Raw genomic sequence first — 16,170 nt, 5'->3', positions numbered from 1 at the left:
TAAGCAAGAATAAGAAAACACTGCACTCTTCGCAGACAAAACAAATATGAAAGAAAAAAAATATTTTCGACTAGCAGCATCAAGAAATAGAAAAACATAATTCCCCGTATTCACATCCACTGCAACTACTGATTCCCTTGGTACCTAATCAAGGCTGGTACATTCCCCTTCTAACTTTAGGGTACTCAATCACTCACCTATCTCCTGAAATAAACAACCTGAAGATACTGGAATGTTTACTTCATGATCTTGATTTCAAATTAACAACAAATTCCTCTGATGTGCCACAGCAAGAACATCCACAAGATACCCGCCCACCTTTTCTTTGCTTGAAAGCTTGAAGAGAAAAGTAAAACACAAAGTGGATCAAGGAGAAGTCTACCTTACATTCCACATGGGTAGTTTCTTATTAACACTCCAGTACTTTTTTATTATTATTTGTATATAAATTGACTATACAGAATGAAATTTTAAATTTGCCTTCATAAGGTGACATCAAAACACATTTAAGATCTTTCTTCCTGGAAGGAGACATACCAAAATTACTGAAACATCTTATGAAGAATCTATGTAATTATAACATCTAATTGCACTTGAAGTTTATACTCTGCTGAGAAAGCACACGGTAAAACCTTTATTCCCCCCAATATATTCTAGTGCCTACCTTGCATCTAGCCAAACAGATGTTGCTTTGAAAAGACTGGGCTTTATCCATTATCGTGCCTAATTTCCTGAACCAAGATTTCAGCCAGAGAACCCAAATAGTACTAAATTAAGTCCTGTATAAAGAGCATGCTAGCTCCGTGTCTCACATGTAGCACCATGTCTCACAGCAGATTCTTTTTGAAGACAACATGAATACAGCTCTAAAAAAAAAAAAAAAAAAAAAAAAAAAAATGCTTAGTCAGGGATCATAAAGTTAGTTAAAATGCCTTAAGCTCTAAGTAGAGAGAAGAAATATAGATGTTCTCTCAAAGAACGTCAGTCATCAGCTAGAGGAGCCATAATCTTAGTCTGGCCAGTTTCTGAGAATTTTCAGCATGAAAAGAAAATGAGGTTATGTAAGCAAGGAAAGTGCATAGCTTTGAGACAATGTTAAAGTATAGTCTGCCTTCAAGAGGCAGAGAGTTGTATTTAAAAACACACATTAGCCCCTACTTTCCAGAATCTTCATTACATATTTATTGTAACACAAACACTAACGTAGCATCTCTTCCTGTAGAGTTCTAACTTTGGAATCTGACGTTCAGGAAAACCCCACTAAATATTAACAAGTTGATGCAGAAAGAGAAAAGCAGTATTAACACAAAAATTTCAAGTTTTTTTTTTTTTTTTTTTTGTAAACACACAATTTCAGGAGGCTGTAATCTGTAAATAAGATGTATAAATAACCTTTTAAAAATATTAGTAGGTAGCAGACAAAATGCATTTTGTATTGTAAGTGAAACAAAAATATCTTAGAGTAGCTGCAACCTTAACAAAAGACAGACGTCAAAACAAGTTCCATAGTCAAGCTAAGCTTTATGACACAATTTGAAAATGTGCAATTCAAGGTGTAGAGTAAAGGGGAGGTTAGTTATGTACTTGACTCCAACCAATTGTAGTTTGAACATGCTTGTAACAGTATTTGAAGATACAAATAAACAAGTCAACCTATCTTAGAGGTTGCTATATAAATTATATAAATGGCCAAGATTTAGTAAGAAATCATTAAAAATAATCTCTTGTTTACCATAAAAAAAAAAAAAAAAAAACACTTAAGTAACTTATGACAAGTTCTACTCTTTCAGCCCTGAGTTCCTCCTTCAGAAGCTTCCTACAAATCAAGACTAACCTTCCTGTATGTTGCAGGCCATTAAACTTCCCCCAGCTACACTGACCACAATACTTTTTCTAACAGGAAAAATGCAGACTGTACAGTAAATGAGAAATTAATTGAGAAATGAGTTTCAGATGGCTCTAAGAGGTGATTCTTCGTTCATATGAGATGCAGGCACCTCAGGATGAGGACTTACTATCCTAGCTCAAAGCACTAAGCTCCTTGCTCTGCCATCCCAGTTCTAGCTATAGCCTCGTATGTCAGGAAAACACAATGCTCCCAAGTATTTTGGCGTGAGGCAGGCAGGAAGAAGGACGAGGAAGATGTGCAGTAGCACAACGAGAAGATGAACATTCCAGACTTGAAACATAATGTTCAGTTACAGTTACTATCCTAATACACAGCTGTAAATGATAGCAGAACACTAAGGGCAACGCAGGCAATCCTTTTGTCCCCAGGGTACACAAGAGAGCTAGATAAACAAAAACCCAGAAATATACATATCCTAACGTCACTGTGGACATGCATACACTGGTCAGTAAGCCCGAAGCTCCATTAAAAATTTATATAAGACATTTAGTAAAGGAAATAGAGAAGTTAGATGTCTCAACTTTTACTAAAAATTCCAAAGACTGAAATAAAAACACAGGCCTGTAAATCTTTTTATACATTTATCAGCAAGTCTATAGCAGACAAGTTGAAAGAAGGAAAATTTTCACCTTCCATTTTACAGGTAAGAGCCATTGCAAAGAACACAATGCGAAGTGCTCACTGTTTGGGAAGACAAAACAAGGATAACTGTCTACACCTATAACCGCATCTTCAGCAACACTCGGTATGTAACAACAGAACATGAAATGTGACATGCACAGAATTTTGCATAACCAGTTTAAGGATTCTGTTTTGCAAGACAAAAATGAAGACAACATTTTCAGAAATACTATTTGCAACTATCCAAACAATGATCCAAACGACCTAACACATGTTGCAAATAAAAGAGCAAGTAATATGCCTAATGTGTCTTCTCTTTTCCCAGTAGCTGAAGATGTTGAGTGAATTATAAAAGAACAAAAAATTGTATCAGAATCACCAAGAAACAACAAAAGCAAGGCTGTCTTATTCTGTAGGTATACCACACAATGGCCTTCAAAAGTAAAATTCAACTGAAACATTAGCAAAGCATTTCTGTGATGTATGAAACTGCAAGAACAGATGTATGTTTGGTTGGGGAAATGTTTTACTATGTTTAATTACAAATTGCAATGCAGGTGAGCACATTTCCTCATAAGACCCTCAGCTAACCCATGTTACTTGTATGTGAACAGTAACACAATACTTGGATTCAGTACAGTTAAAAACTCATTTTTGCTCAAGGGACCCTCTCTAAGATTAAAACCAGTAATTGTGCCAACATTCACTTAAGATACCACACCAGGCACTCACAACTTGTGTGATGTGGGTACTATCTAACGGGACTCAGAACAAGTTGCCAAATCCCCTTCAATTAGGGCTGTGTGTTAGCAGAGGAACCATGCTTCAAAAAATTAAAGAGCAGTGTTTTAGCAATGATAAAGAAATAACATTCTTCACAGGTTGCTTATACAGAGTTGTGTATCAGGTTGTGTTTTCTTTACACTCAGCTCAGCTGCAAGAGGCTGCAAGTTGATTTAGTCTTTCTGGTAAGAATTAAGACTACCTATGAACAGCTGCATTTCAGTGCAGTAGCTCGAACTACCATCTCCAGAAAATGCCCTGTATATTATTTCGGAAAACCCACAAACAAATTTGTTTCATTCACCAGCGTTTCATTCTTAGCTTTTATGAGTAAGCACATTTTTATGATAGTTTCATAGTTTAGCCATTAATCATAGTTAGCCACTAGGAGCCAACACTGGAAAGAAAGGGTGGATGTTAATAGGAATGGGGCAGTGTTACAGGATATGAAAGGGCAGGGGATCACTTGGCAGTAAACAGGATTAGACAAGAGTTCATTATCACAATAAACCTCATGTGTGATACAAAACAGAAGACCAACTTCCTCGTCCATTATCTAGAACTCACCTTTTTGCTCATCAATATGGAAGAATCCAAGCTATTTATCGACAACCCCACCAGGCAAAAAAAAAAAAAAAAATATCCCTCTTGAATTCCTACACTGTAAAAAACTCCTCTCAGCACTTGCTCTCTCTCCTCAAAAATAAAAACCCATTCCAGGATTTCGAACCCCAAAGCAATTTCTCCAAGACGTCTGGTTAAGCAAGGCACCAAAACCTGTAACAATTCCACCGCTATTCTCTAGTTAAGCCTGTCTGAATTGCTGAAGAAAGTCTGAGCTAACAGAAGAAAGGATATGATAAAGGCTAAAAATACAACTTCACTCTTTAACTTCCCATTTGAGCAGAGTATCACTGAAGAATTCTCCCCAGAGTTCCTCAAACCAAAGGCTGATAAAATATTTCTCCCTGCATGATTACAAAAAAAAAAGAACCCCCCCCCCACACGCACACACCTTTCTTCACATGAGATTTTGCTCCTACTGTCAATTATATATCTTTCCTCTGTAAGGATGGTTTAATTATCTTAATCTAAATCCACATGATAAATCAAAGCAGCATCAGCAACTGGAAGTACAAAGCAGTCAGTGACAAATTTCATAGCTTACAGGCACCTAAGCATTGCTGAGCACTGCTCTTAACTTCCAGTTTATAAACCTCATAAAACTCCAAATTCATTTAAAATATTTTAAGAAAGTCATTTTGTGTACTTAAGATTTGCTCTAAAGATATACATTCACACTGAAAAGCTGCATTACTTCAGTTTCTAAATAAACCTTGGCAGCAGAGGCTGAGGATGAGAAGGGGGAAGAGCACTAGTAGTGGATTCAACTCCCTGGAAAGAAAAGCACTTAAAGCAAGAAAGCAACCTCAACATTAGAAAGGTTTTGTTATGTCAAAGGTTGGAGAAGTCTAAAAGCCAGTAAAGCGGCACATAGATGCATATCAAAAGCACTTTATCTAGAATTTAATCATAGAGATTAAGACCAAATGTAAATATTTAACACCAAATCACTGCTTTAAAGCACACATTCCTGACAACATGAGAACATCAGCTTCCATAGCGAAAAGGAAAAAGGAAAGTACAAGTCATCCACCAAGGAAGCAAACATGAAATTCCTATACCATAGGGAAACCATGGAGGACAGGGCTGACAGCTGGATCTTGTTAAAGAAGGACTTGAAACAGAAAGATTTAAATTCATTGGACTGGGCCAGGATTCCAAAAAAACACTGTTCAGATCCTAAGATGCAGAGACCTTGTCTAAACAGCTCAGCACCTGAGTCACAGAAACAACTACTGTCTGAAAAGCCTGCTGCCACCACACACAGTAGTTCTGTGAATGGAACTTTTCTTGCACATAAAAACTAAGCCAATAGCGTGCTTTGGTACAGCAACTGTGGAGGGAAAAAAACAAGTGAGTCAGTCAATGGGCTTCAAACTGCCACTCATAAACACAAGTTTCAGGAATTTTTCTAAAAAGTTTTTTGACTAAGACTAATTCTACCTACAACTTTTTTTTTTTTTTTTTTAAAAGGACTAACAAGTTTTTTATTCAGTGAAGGAACACAACCCTAAAGCAGGTGGTTGATCACAGCTTTATACTCACAGCCATATGTATATTGTACATTATATTTTACATTACATTTTGCTTGTAAGCATGCTTTTAAGTTCTATCATCCGTATTCAGTTATTCTTGTCTCTCATCTGTTTAGTGCTGTGGTAAAGTGAAAACCAAGGTCAAACAGATTTAGATGCCAATGACAAAATGAATGCCAATGGTTTACTAAAATAAGCTTAAAGTTTTTAGGTAAACTGAGACCTTTAACTTTTTTTCCACCACACATATGATTTATTGCTACTTTTAAAGCCACCATCTGAAAGTAACATGCAACCTCTTGGTGGTGGTGTTTTTTTGTTTGTTTTTGTATTTTAAATCCAGAAGATGCATGAGCCTTTTCAAACACCAGGACTTCTTAGCAAGGATCACACTGACAGAAATTCAATCACTGTACAGCAATCTCATTTCCACACCAAAAAACATGAGCTTGCAGGGACGAAAATGAGACACTCTCAATGCCAGAGAGCTTTCAAGTTAGGGACTAAATACAGAAAAGGTATTTTTTTTCTCTACTGTACTTTCTCATTTGATACCTACACATTTCTCATACGCTTCTGGAAACCAAAAACTTATTCACAAGCAACAACCTAGCATATAATCTGTAGAATTGGTTGCCTCAGTACCAGCCCAGAAGCTACACACGTAAGCACTTCAATTTGTCCACTCTTGCCTCAAAACAGTAAAAATACACAAAATACAAAGTAACAGAGAAACAATATACAAAGAAACAAAATACAAACACACAAAGAAACAAAGAAGTACACACAGAAGAGTAAGGCACTTGGACAAACACATGGGCACACCCGAGTATCTCAAAAAACGACAAAATAATATCACTCACTTCCAAGCAAATGACGCTAAGGGCTCACAAAATTCTATGTAATGAATAGATATCAACAGTGCCAAAGTAATTTTGGAGTAACTCCGGCAAAGTAAGAATATTGATTCTTACTTCATTCAAATACTGATTTTTCATTTTTGTTTACCCTCAGTAGAAACCTTTCAGCAGTTTTTAGTAAGGGAACACCTTCCATACCTAGCTGTAAAGATGATCTCACAAAAGATATACACCATGTTTTTCATGATTTTGTCAAATAATTGAGAGTCAAACCCATAAACTTTCAGAAACTTTGAGTAAGCAACAGTTTGTCAAGAAACAAATGTTTCTCCCTTTTTGCCATCACAGCTTAATATCAAAGGCTCATTCTCTCCTGAATTCAATCAAAAAATGGAAAATATTCCAAGACTGATTTATAGACTACTCCTCTCAACTACTCAGATACTTCTGTAAATTCCTTCCTATCTCCCTGCCTTCCTACAAATGAAATTATGCTACCGGAATAGTTTAAACAAACAACAAACAAACAAAAAACACCACCAAGCAAACTAAAAAAAATCCACCTTTTAGAGATGTACTATTTTGATGCTATTGCCCTGTTGTTAAAAGAACCTCTATAGAAGTATTGCTGTATTAGCAACACACACTACCTCAGCTTTTTTTCTCCACAGATTATAAATAGCCATGTCCTCACACGGAAACAATTACATGCGACTTCTAAGCATTAAAAATGCGTTAGAAAATCAGGGGTAAAAGTGGGCTTATAGGGTAATGCATACTGAATCTGCATCATGCTCAAAGAACCATGCCCTTCCTAAGTCAAAGTACTACCTCAGTTTACAGTATCACTGCAGCCAATCTCAGTTCCTTTCCAAAATACATAAGCCTGTGTCCATAAGGTTGATCACCAGTGCTGTCATTTCCTCCAGCATAATTCTGGGAGCAGCAGGAAACACCGCTCACAACAAATGCAGGAATACCTGATGTATACAAACGAAACAGAACCTGCTATCCACTTTGAGCCTATTTCTGAAGTCTAAGTGGGATCTATTGCAACTACAGCACAGCAAACACCCTCTCAGGATTCAGGGTATTCTGTTCAACACTTCTCACAGATGAGTGTTTTTCTGTGATATAAGACCAGGACAAGCTCTTATTCTTGACACACATTCTTTTAGTGGTACTTAGGGAGGAGGTTATATCTAGTTCACAGAAAATTAGGTCACCTATTTCATAACCAAATATAAACTGCATGTGTAATTTGTAAGTATTTTATAGATATTCTCCCTCAACAGATATTTGGAAGAGATTTATCACAAGTTCTGCATGCAGCCAGATTAATTATAAATGCAGAAGGAAGGAAGTTCATATTTACAACCTTAGTCAAACAAAAACGCCATTATATCATCTTAACAGCTGTGCAACATTTTGGCAAGCTTCAGAGTAAAGAGTTTTCTTCTCAACATCCCAAAAGAACAATTATTTTTGTTCCTTCAAAAATATCTTCTTTGGTATAAAGACCTCCTTAAGAATTGAGCCAGATGAATCAACTACAGAATAAAACACAACTGGAATGTGTACTACAATGAGTATTTTTACTGCTGAAAGCAGCTGTATTGAGTTGACCACACTGCATAAGGAATGTCATTTATGACACCAGAAATGGTAATTACTTGGAACACATTCACATCTTGTTAAGGACAAGGGTTGGCAGGACAGAACTTATCTGCATTGATTTGCTGTAGCTGAGCAAGCCACAAAACAGTAACAGTTACTATTCAAAATGTAGATGCAAAGACAAGTTTAAAAGCCACATTATAATATGCCTTTTAATTCATTAACACCTTGATATTTAAAAGGCAAAAGTTCCAAATTGTTTGTCTAGTGCACTGTGTCCAACTTCAATGAAAAAGCTTACACAGAAGTCTGTGGAACATTCCATTAATACACAGTCTTACTACCCTGGATTGCTAACAGGAAGAAAGATTTATTTTTTGTAGTAGAGGCTATTCCACTTGAATCTGAGCTGTCTACCTGAGAATTAAATTGAATTAAATCAGAAAAGCAGCACCAAGAAAGGACTTACAAAGAAAACACAGGAGTTTAATTTCCTTTACTAGTTTGCTACGTACTTTGCACCTCTGAACACACATTCAGGTCTAACACTTGCTGGCAACTTCTTCCTGTTACCTTTCCAAAGGATTTACAAAATTTTGCTGATAGGAGCTATCACCTAGCTTACCTTTAAGGGCCAGCTTCCGACAAATCAAGTAGTTTTTGTAGAGTTACAAATTTCATTCCATTTCACTGGGAGCTTTCTGCACACTCTCCCTATATCCCAACACATCTCCACAATAAACGCAGCATATAATTCTATTCATTATGTACGCTTATTTATGAATAACTTCTGCCATGGACGTTCAGACCATAAAGGAATGCTGCATTTGTTTGTGCCATAAATGTCTGTTTCCATGAGCAGGAAGAGAACAATGAAAAGAAACAAACCCACTTTGGAGGTCCTCAAATCTACACGGCTGCATACTTCATCTACCTTCGCACTTCAGAATTAAAGATGTCATTCCATCTAAAGAATGATGTACTTACTACAGCTCTTGCTATTAACCACCATTCATCCAGCTGAAAGTACCTCACCTTGTTCGCTTACATCACAGCAGGCAGTTCTCTTGACTAACACCAGAGGATGCAGAGAGGTGGCTGGAGAGCACAGCTCTGCACCTAGAAATGCAGCTCTTTCAGAAGAGAACCCTTGAGATTAACTTCCCCTCCCAATAGTAAAATTAGACGTAAAACAAAGAACTTCTTAAAAGAAGGAAAATTAGAACGAGGTAGAACTTCAGCTTTTCAAATAATGACACATCAGTAAAACCAATAAACATAATGAGATCTAGTATTAAAGTGAGTATTCTAACTCAAATTACTTCCAGAACATGATCAGTACTTTTTGATTTTAAGCCGAACAACCAAGAACAATTTCATTGTTGCTTTTTAGAAAGACTTTTAGCATGTCACAAGCACTGGTATATAGCTGGACTTTGGACGGAAATGTTTCATGAGGAAAATGGATTTTTCACATGACATCCTGATAAAACACAACTTGATTGGTTCAAAGTATAAATGAGGGAAGTTTATTTTAGAGCTTCAGAATAAATTAATAAAGGAAATAACAGGCCGCTTGACAACATACAATTCATAGCATGTGAATTTTCATAGTACATAACTGTATCAAGAGAGGAATGAGAAATTGAATTACATTATTTGTCACTCAGTGGCTGAAAGGATTTTACATAATTCAAAACAACAGTTTTTAAACAGGTCAAGTTTAACAATTACAGAAAAAAAGAAAATACCCACCAACACCTGAGTTATATATGTAGGTTTAATAACCTCTGAACAGCTCTGACTCATCTTCTCTCTATATACTTTTGTATAAAAATGGAACATAATACCAAACAGATTTTGCAGTCTGGGGTGGGACAAAACTAAACAGACTTAAATCATGTCAAGGACAATGGAAACGTAATAAAGTACAAATGAAAAGTTTAGAAAAATACCCTATGCCTGTTGATACCACTGTGTATTTCAGATGCCACATACAAACTAACCGCAGTACATAATTTTTTTAAAAAGCCTAATTGACAGTGTCATGCCTAAAAACAGAGATCATCAGTTTCTAGGTCATGCAATATAAGAATTAGATGAAAGATAAGAATAATGCATTTAAAGATTATGCTTTTATTACTAATGAAATTATTTTTCTTAAACTTTAGAACTTGAAATGGGAAAAATAAAGTATTCAAAACTGTAGAAGTGACTAATCCCAACCACTTCATTTTGACATGAGAGATTTATCATGCAAGGCTCCCATTAATTATGGGCACGTCACCATATCTGTGCTGGGTTTTGCTGGGATAGAGTTAATTTTCCCTGCAGTGGCCCACAGCGTGCTGTGCTCTGCACTCACAGCTACAACAGCCCTGGTGTCACACCAGTGCTGTGCCTATTGCTGAGCAGTGCTGGCACAGCACCAGCACTCCCTCCAAAACCCCAAAGCCAGCAGGCTGGGGGTGGGCAAGAGCTGGGGATGGAACCTCACTGGGGCAGCTGACCTAAAGCAACCAGAGGGATATTTCGTACTGTGTGGTGTCGCATTCTGCAATAAAAGGTTGGGAAGGGGAAAGAGAGCAGGGGACTCTCGTTATGAAGACGTCTGTCCTCCCAAACAGTTGCTACGCATATCAAGGCCCTGCTTCCTGGGGTATGGCTGATCACTTTTTGATGGGAAGTAGAGACTAGTTTTTCCCCCTCTCTCTTCGTGCTTGTGCACAGCCTTTGCTTGTCTCCCCCTTCCCCAACTTTCTTTTCTCTTTAATTAATTATCCTTACCTCAACCTGCAAGCCTTTTTTTTTTTTTTTCCTCTTTCTATTCCAGCATACTTTCTTTCCCCCCCCTCTTCTTCTGAGGAGTGGGAGCGAGAGCATGGTTTTGGTGCAGTTCAGCTGCCCAGCAGTGTAAAACCACCACCATGTGCCTCTCATAGTCAACTACTGAAAGGAGCCAGAAGACTTCTGCTTCCATCATAAGAAAAAGGTTAAGACAGAACTATCTGCAGGGTGCAGCAGACAATCCAAGAAATTTGTATATGCACTGTCAGAAAATCTACATCTCTCTATGTAGACCTTTTGATTCATGTAAAGCTAGGTCTTCATTTTCCAAGAGGAAATGACAGCAGAAGGAAGAAAAACAGTATTAAAAAGTTAAGAAACATTATAATAGTTTACTCTGGATTGGATGACATTACACACATTCAAAGGACAGCATGACATTTAATTTCACTAGTCAAAGACTGGAAGGAAAACCTCAAAAAATATATTTTTACGGAAAATGAGAAAACAAAAATAACTTGAGACTCCCTGTTCTTTCAAGTAAATTAAAACAAATGAGAAAAAGTCACCTTCTGTAGGAAAAAGAAAAACAAGACCAGAAGTCAGTGGAATAAAGTTTGGAAAGATTTCGACACACTGGTGTTGTTGCAGTGCTAAACACAGCTGGTTACATGCACCAAGGATGGATTCCTAGTATTCACTGCTATCACTTTTTAGCAGCATCTGTATTAGAAGGGTCAGAAAGGAGAACAAGAGAATACAATTTTCCTTATAAAAGGAGAATTACATTTTCTTCACTACAAATCATAGTGGAATGCACTCACACTAGTGTACTTTTGGTGTATCTGACAATAAAAAGCACCAGACAAAAGATATGTACGTAGTAGTATCAACATAAACCATTTCTAATAGTCCTCAAATATTTCAGTCTCAAAAGTCTTAAGAATGTTTCCACAGAACATTAGTTAAAAAAGGAAGAAAGATTACTTGTACACAAAGTAGGTTTTAAATTGGCTGGGTGAGTCCTAAGCAAGTTCTGTTCTCATACAGAGGGATTTGGCATTCTGTTCAAAGTGCTCTCGTGCATTTGACAAAATGCTGCTACACAAGCCAAAGGATGATACCTCAAATAGAATAAATAAGTAAGAAACTACATAGGCATTTATCCCATCATATCAGAAGTCTCACAATCAATTAGGTTTTACTGAACGGAAAGGTGAAGATACAAATCCTGTTACTTTGCTCTCTTTTCATTGTTCATCAGTATTGTAAAATCTTAACCTCACATTCTGGTATTGTCTTAGCATACAGCAGTGTAGCACATACAGCAGTGCAGCAGCTTGACAAAACTGTCATCAGCGCAAGTCAGTATAACCACTCCTTCAATGACTGGTCATCAAGTATACAAAAACACTTTAGTCAAGAAGCTAGCCAAAACTCACGATTTACTGGAGGTAGCTAGAACTAGCAGCAAAGAATGACTCAATGCCTAGGTGCAGTAAGCTGGCAGCACCAGTGCAACTCACGCAACGCAACTCACGAGCTGCCAGCAGACCTCAGGTACTAAGGGAACTGACTGGCTATGGTCCCATGGCAGCACTGCTGAGAACTACCAGGAATCCATGCCTGGCAGCACTATTTCTGTATCACTGTTGCTACCCATTCAGTACAACCATTTACGGGATATCTGCAGATGACACAGCTCAATCACAAGACAGAGAGCACCCCACAACAAGTTGCACCAGTTCTACTAAGAAGAAAAGCAAAAAGACAGGACCTAGCAGCTGCAGCTGAGAACATCAGACTCTAGTATTTGAGAAACAGGTCTAAAATTAAGATCTGTTTCATATGTATACTAAAACAACAACTAGGTCCATCATTCTGCAGCCTAAGACTGCAAGTTTCTAGCTCAAGAAGACTGTGCCCAAATCAATATTCTTTAGAATACTTTCTGCATCACCAAGGGAAAATAAAGGATTAGACAGAACATTTTGTAAAGCATTTACAGCTTAATGTTACTGGTAGGAAATGCTCATCACACAATCCAAAGTTTAGTACAGAAGATACTTGCCCCTTTCACAGGCAAAAGTTTCCACAAAGGAAAACTACAGATGCAGTTCAAAATCTGGTTTCATATTCTTAACTTGGGGCGTTACTATTAAACAATACTACCTATCTTAGTGTCAAACTCAATGACAGCAGCTACTTAACAGTAAACGTGGGTAAACCAGCAAAGAATTGTCAGCCAATTATTAACTGCATGCACATCACAAAAAGTACTCCTATTTCAGACAATGTATCATATCCATTGAGGGAAGGTTTTCAACCCACATAGTAATGCATAACCTTAATGTTTTAAAGGTAGAACGCTTCAAAGAAAACCTGATATGCCTCATCTCAAGCAAGGTACCTGTGATTTCATCTTTCATAAAGAAATGCCGGTTAAAAGAAAAAAAAAAAAGGAATGTATCCTAAGGGCTTGTTTATTTCTGGTTTGTACTCTTCATCTGAAGTCACAACCTTCTCTCAGAGGAAAACAACTAAAAGAACAATACATTTGTGGAATCATTCACAGCTTTCCATGCTAAACAGTATGGTTACTTTCAACATTATATACTTCCAGCTCCATTAATATTGAGCTTATATTTTAAAACATGCAAGCAAGTCACAGGAAGCAAGTTCTCAGACCTTCTTCAATTCTTGTGCATCATCTGAAGAATTTCTTCTGAGAACACACACACAAAACACAGAACTAACAGCTAATAACTATTCAACCCCCCTTACGTGCATTTTGGTTGCATGCAAACATCAGCCCAAATGTGAAAAGGAGGTGTGAACAGAAAGAAAAGTATTTTTCCACCTATTCAGTTTCAAATCGAGGAGCGTTACAGAAGCAAACATCCTAAGCCTGATGCCCAAGAAGACCAGAGCTACACACAGAACACTGGAAACCAAATGCTGTCTACAACTCAGAAAACTGGAAAATTGTATAAAGAAAAAAGTATAGATGTAATGAGAGACAACAGAGAGAGTGTGGTTCAAAGATGACAAGGACAGCATTTAATCCATAATATAATGCTTCCTCTGTGGCAGACCTAACTTCCTCTTTTTAAATAATGCCCTGTTCCTCAAGACACTAAAAAAGATCAGCAATACATATAAGGCACAAATCAATTATTTACAGAATGCACGGTCATAGGTATCATTTCACTGCATAGCTTACTCATTTTTGAAGGAAAAAGATCAGAGTTAGCTGCAAACAGATTCTCTGAACATGACCTATAAGAACGCATTAAGCATAGTGGCAAAAAAAATATGAAGACTATACAGCTCTCTATCTGTATCCATTGAATTCTCAATTCATTAAGTATCAGGCTACTGCATGCACAGCTAGTGACAAGAGAATTGTCATTATTTACTACTGTTAATACACAAGCCTCAAACCAAACGTTCAAACTAGTTCCACGTACACAGACAATTGTGAATGCGCACAGGACCAGACTACTGCTACTCTCCCTGCTCCCCACCCCAGGGAAAGGTTGCTACTAACATTATAGAGGGAAGCAGAACTTCTAAAGTTATGAAAGAAATGCCAAATAAACTAAGGGCTTCTTTTACTGGACCTTAAATTCCCCCTTGAGCTGTCTTCTTTAGCTGAATAGATGAGTCCATCACAGCACTAAAAGCCATAATGAGTAGTGTCAGGCAAAATTTTTCATTTTCTTTCCAAAAAGTGAACTAATCATTTAACTTTTTAACTGGTTAACCACCTACATATTCCAAATTTTATATGTACTTAATCATACTTTAAAAACAAAGCAAAAAAGGAAACAAGAAGCCTTGTTTTTTGAATATATGTTAATTCCATGTTACTGTCAATCATACCACCTGAACCTTGCTTAAATACCAACATTTTAAGGAAAGCAACCCTGCAGAAGTCATTTTAGGAATGAAGAAGCAGCTGCCAAATCTGCTAGCAGGCTATGCCTTCTCAACTCCTATGGCACAGCACAGCACAGCGAAACCATGTTCAGTTGTAAAATCAAGTATTTAAATCCATACTGGAAGGCAAAAAGAATGCAGACAACATAAGGTCAGCTGTAATTTTTAACATTTTCATGAGAGCACAACTGGCCATTTATCTTGCCTTCTAACTCACTCAAAGCAGCAAAAATAAAGATTTAGGCAGCATCAACTGGAATGATGGTCTACACGAGACATACCAAGGTCTCCTAACGTTGTATCATGTTTAATCAGATCGTGTATGTAGAAATACTGTTGTCAAATGCTCACAGCCTGTCAACAGCTGTATCCAAGAGAATTCCAGACTAAATGGATCTTAGGAAGTTAATAATGAGCAAACATACAGAAAGTGCATGCGTGTCTGTGTGTTCTGGTCTTCTAGTATCAAGTAGAGTACATTTAAAAACAAACAAACAAACAAAACAAACAAACAAACAAAAAAAAAACACACCAAGATTGTGCACCTCCAAGAAGGAAAAAATCAAACAGATGGAGACCAAGCTTAGAAGGCAGGGATTTTATTCTCTGCATCAAGAAACGGAAGAGAAAAAACAAAACAAAACAACAAAAAAAGCACTGTTGGTAAGACACCTCTTCAAAGCTCACTTTCTTTGGTTCTACAAACACATAGGACACACCAACCTAATATTTATTTGAAAGATCTAGGCACAGAAGAAAAAGAGACAAATAAAATCACTCCCCAGTGTTCGGAGACTGACAGTCTATGCAAGCTAACTTCCTATATGACAGTGGTAAATATTGCCCAGTACTTCAGGAGAATGAAAACTGAATGACCCACCTTTTCAAAAAGAGATGCCCAAGTCATCACATTTCAGAAATGAAACACACCACTGAAGTTGAAAGTGCACCATCTGAAAAAAAAATTGTTTGCTCTATACTGGACTTTCAACCCTACAACGAGCACTAGTCATTCCAGGAATATTCCATTTCAGCTGATAAAAGATAATTTAGGGAGCTTTTATTACAAAGCAGTAATAAATCATTTCAAGGGGGTGTTTGTTTGTTTTTGAGAAGCTTTCTGACTTTTTGCACAGATTAAAACTAAACATGGATAATATCACAATAGATTTCATTTAAGCCAATCGGAAGCATTTGAATGGATTTTTATTGTTTATTTCAATTTTAGCAATAAACTCTGATTTTCACTAACTAGGATAGCAAGCACAAAAGCTTAAGCTAAACGATGCACTATCAATAGCACTTTAGGTAATAAAGAGCAGTCTTCACAAAGACACTGCATGTTTCACTTTAAGAACTGCAATGTGAATATGTGGTTCCTCCTAAGAATTTCATTCATTTCCCCATTGCTTTGATTTTCTGCTCTGCCAGCTGCTAGAAGGAAAGACAACATTCATACTTCTTTCTCTGTGGCCCTCTTTCTCCTTCCATG

At 37.1% G+C, this 16,170-nt stretch overlaps 1 protein-coding gene across 4 annotated transcripts in view; it reads right to left on the bottom strand.

Moving 5' to 3' along the window:
* Positions 1–16,170, bottom strand: part of RAPH1 (Ras association (RalGDS/AF-6) and pleckstrin homology domains 1) — a 132,007-nt gene that overhangs the window by 59,545 nt on the left and 56,292 nt on the right. Inside the window, exon 1 of one of the 4 annotated variants that reach the window (XM_032189626.1) lies at positions 665–816. The exons of 2 other annotated variants lie outside the window; for them this stretch is intronic. In XM_032189626.1, the coding sequence (XP_032045517.1) occupies positions 665–715 (51 nt within the window). In that variant the 5' untranslated portion in view covers positions 716–816. Of the gene's footprint in view, positions 1–664; positions 817–16,170 lie in introns of those variants that run through there. One more of the 4 variants, XM_032189630.1, reaches the window with a different exon arrangement.

Source organism: Aythya fuligula, chromosome 6, assembly GCF_009819795.1.
Source record: "Aythya fuligula isolate bAytFul2 chromosome 6, bAytFul2.pri, whole genome shotgun sequence".
Taxonomy (NCBI): domain Eukaryota; kingdom Metazoa; phylum Chordata; class Aves; order Anseriformes; family Anatidae; genus Aythya; species Aythya fuligula.
The sequence above is the reverse complement of the archived record's forward strand: the minus strand, read 5'-3'. Positions and strand labels throughout refer to the sequence as shown.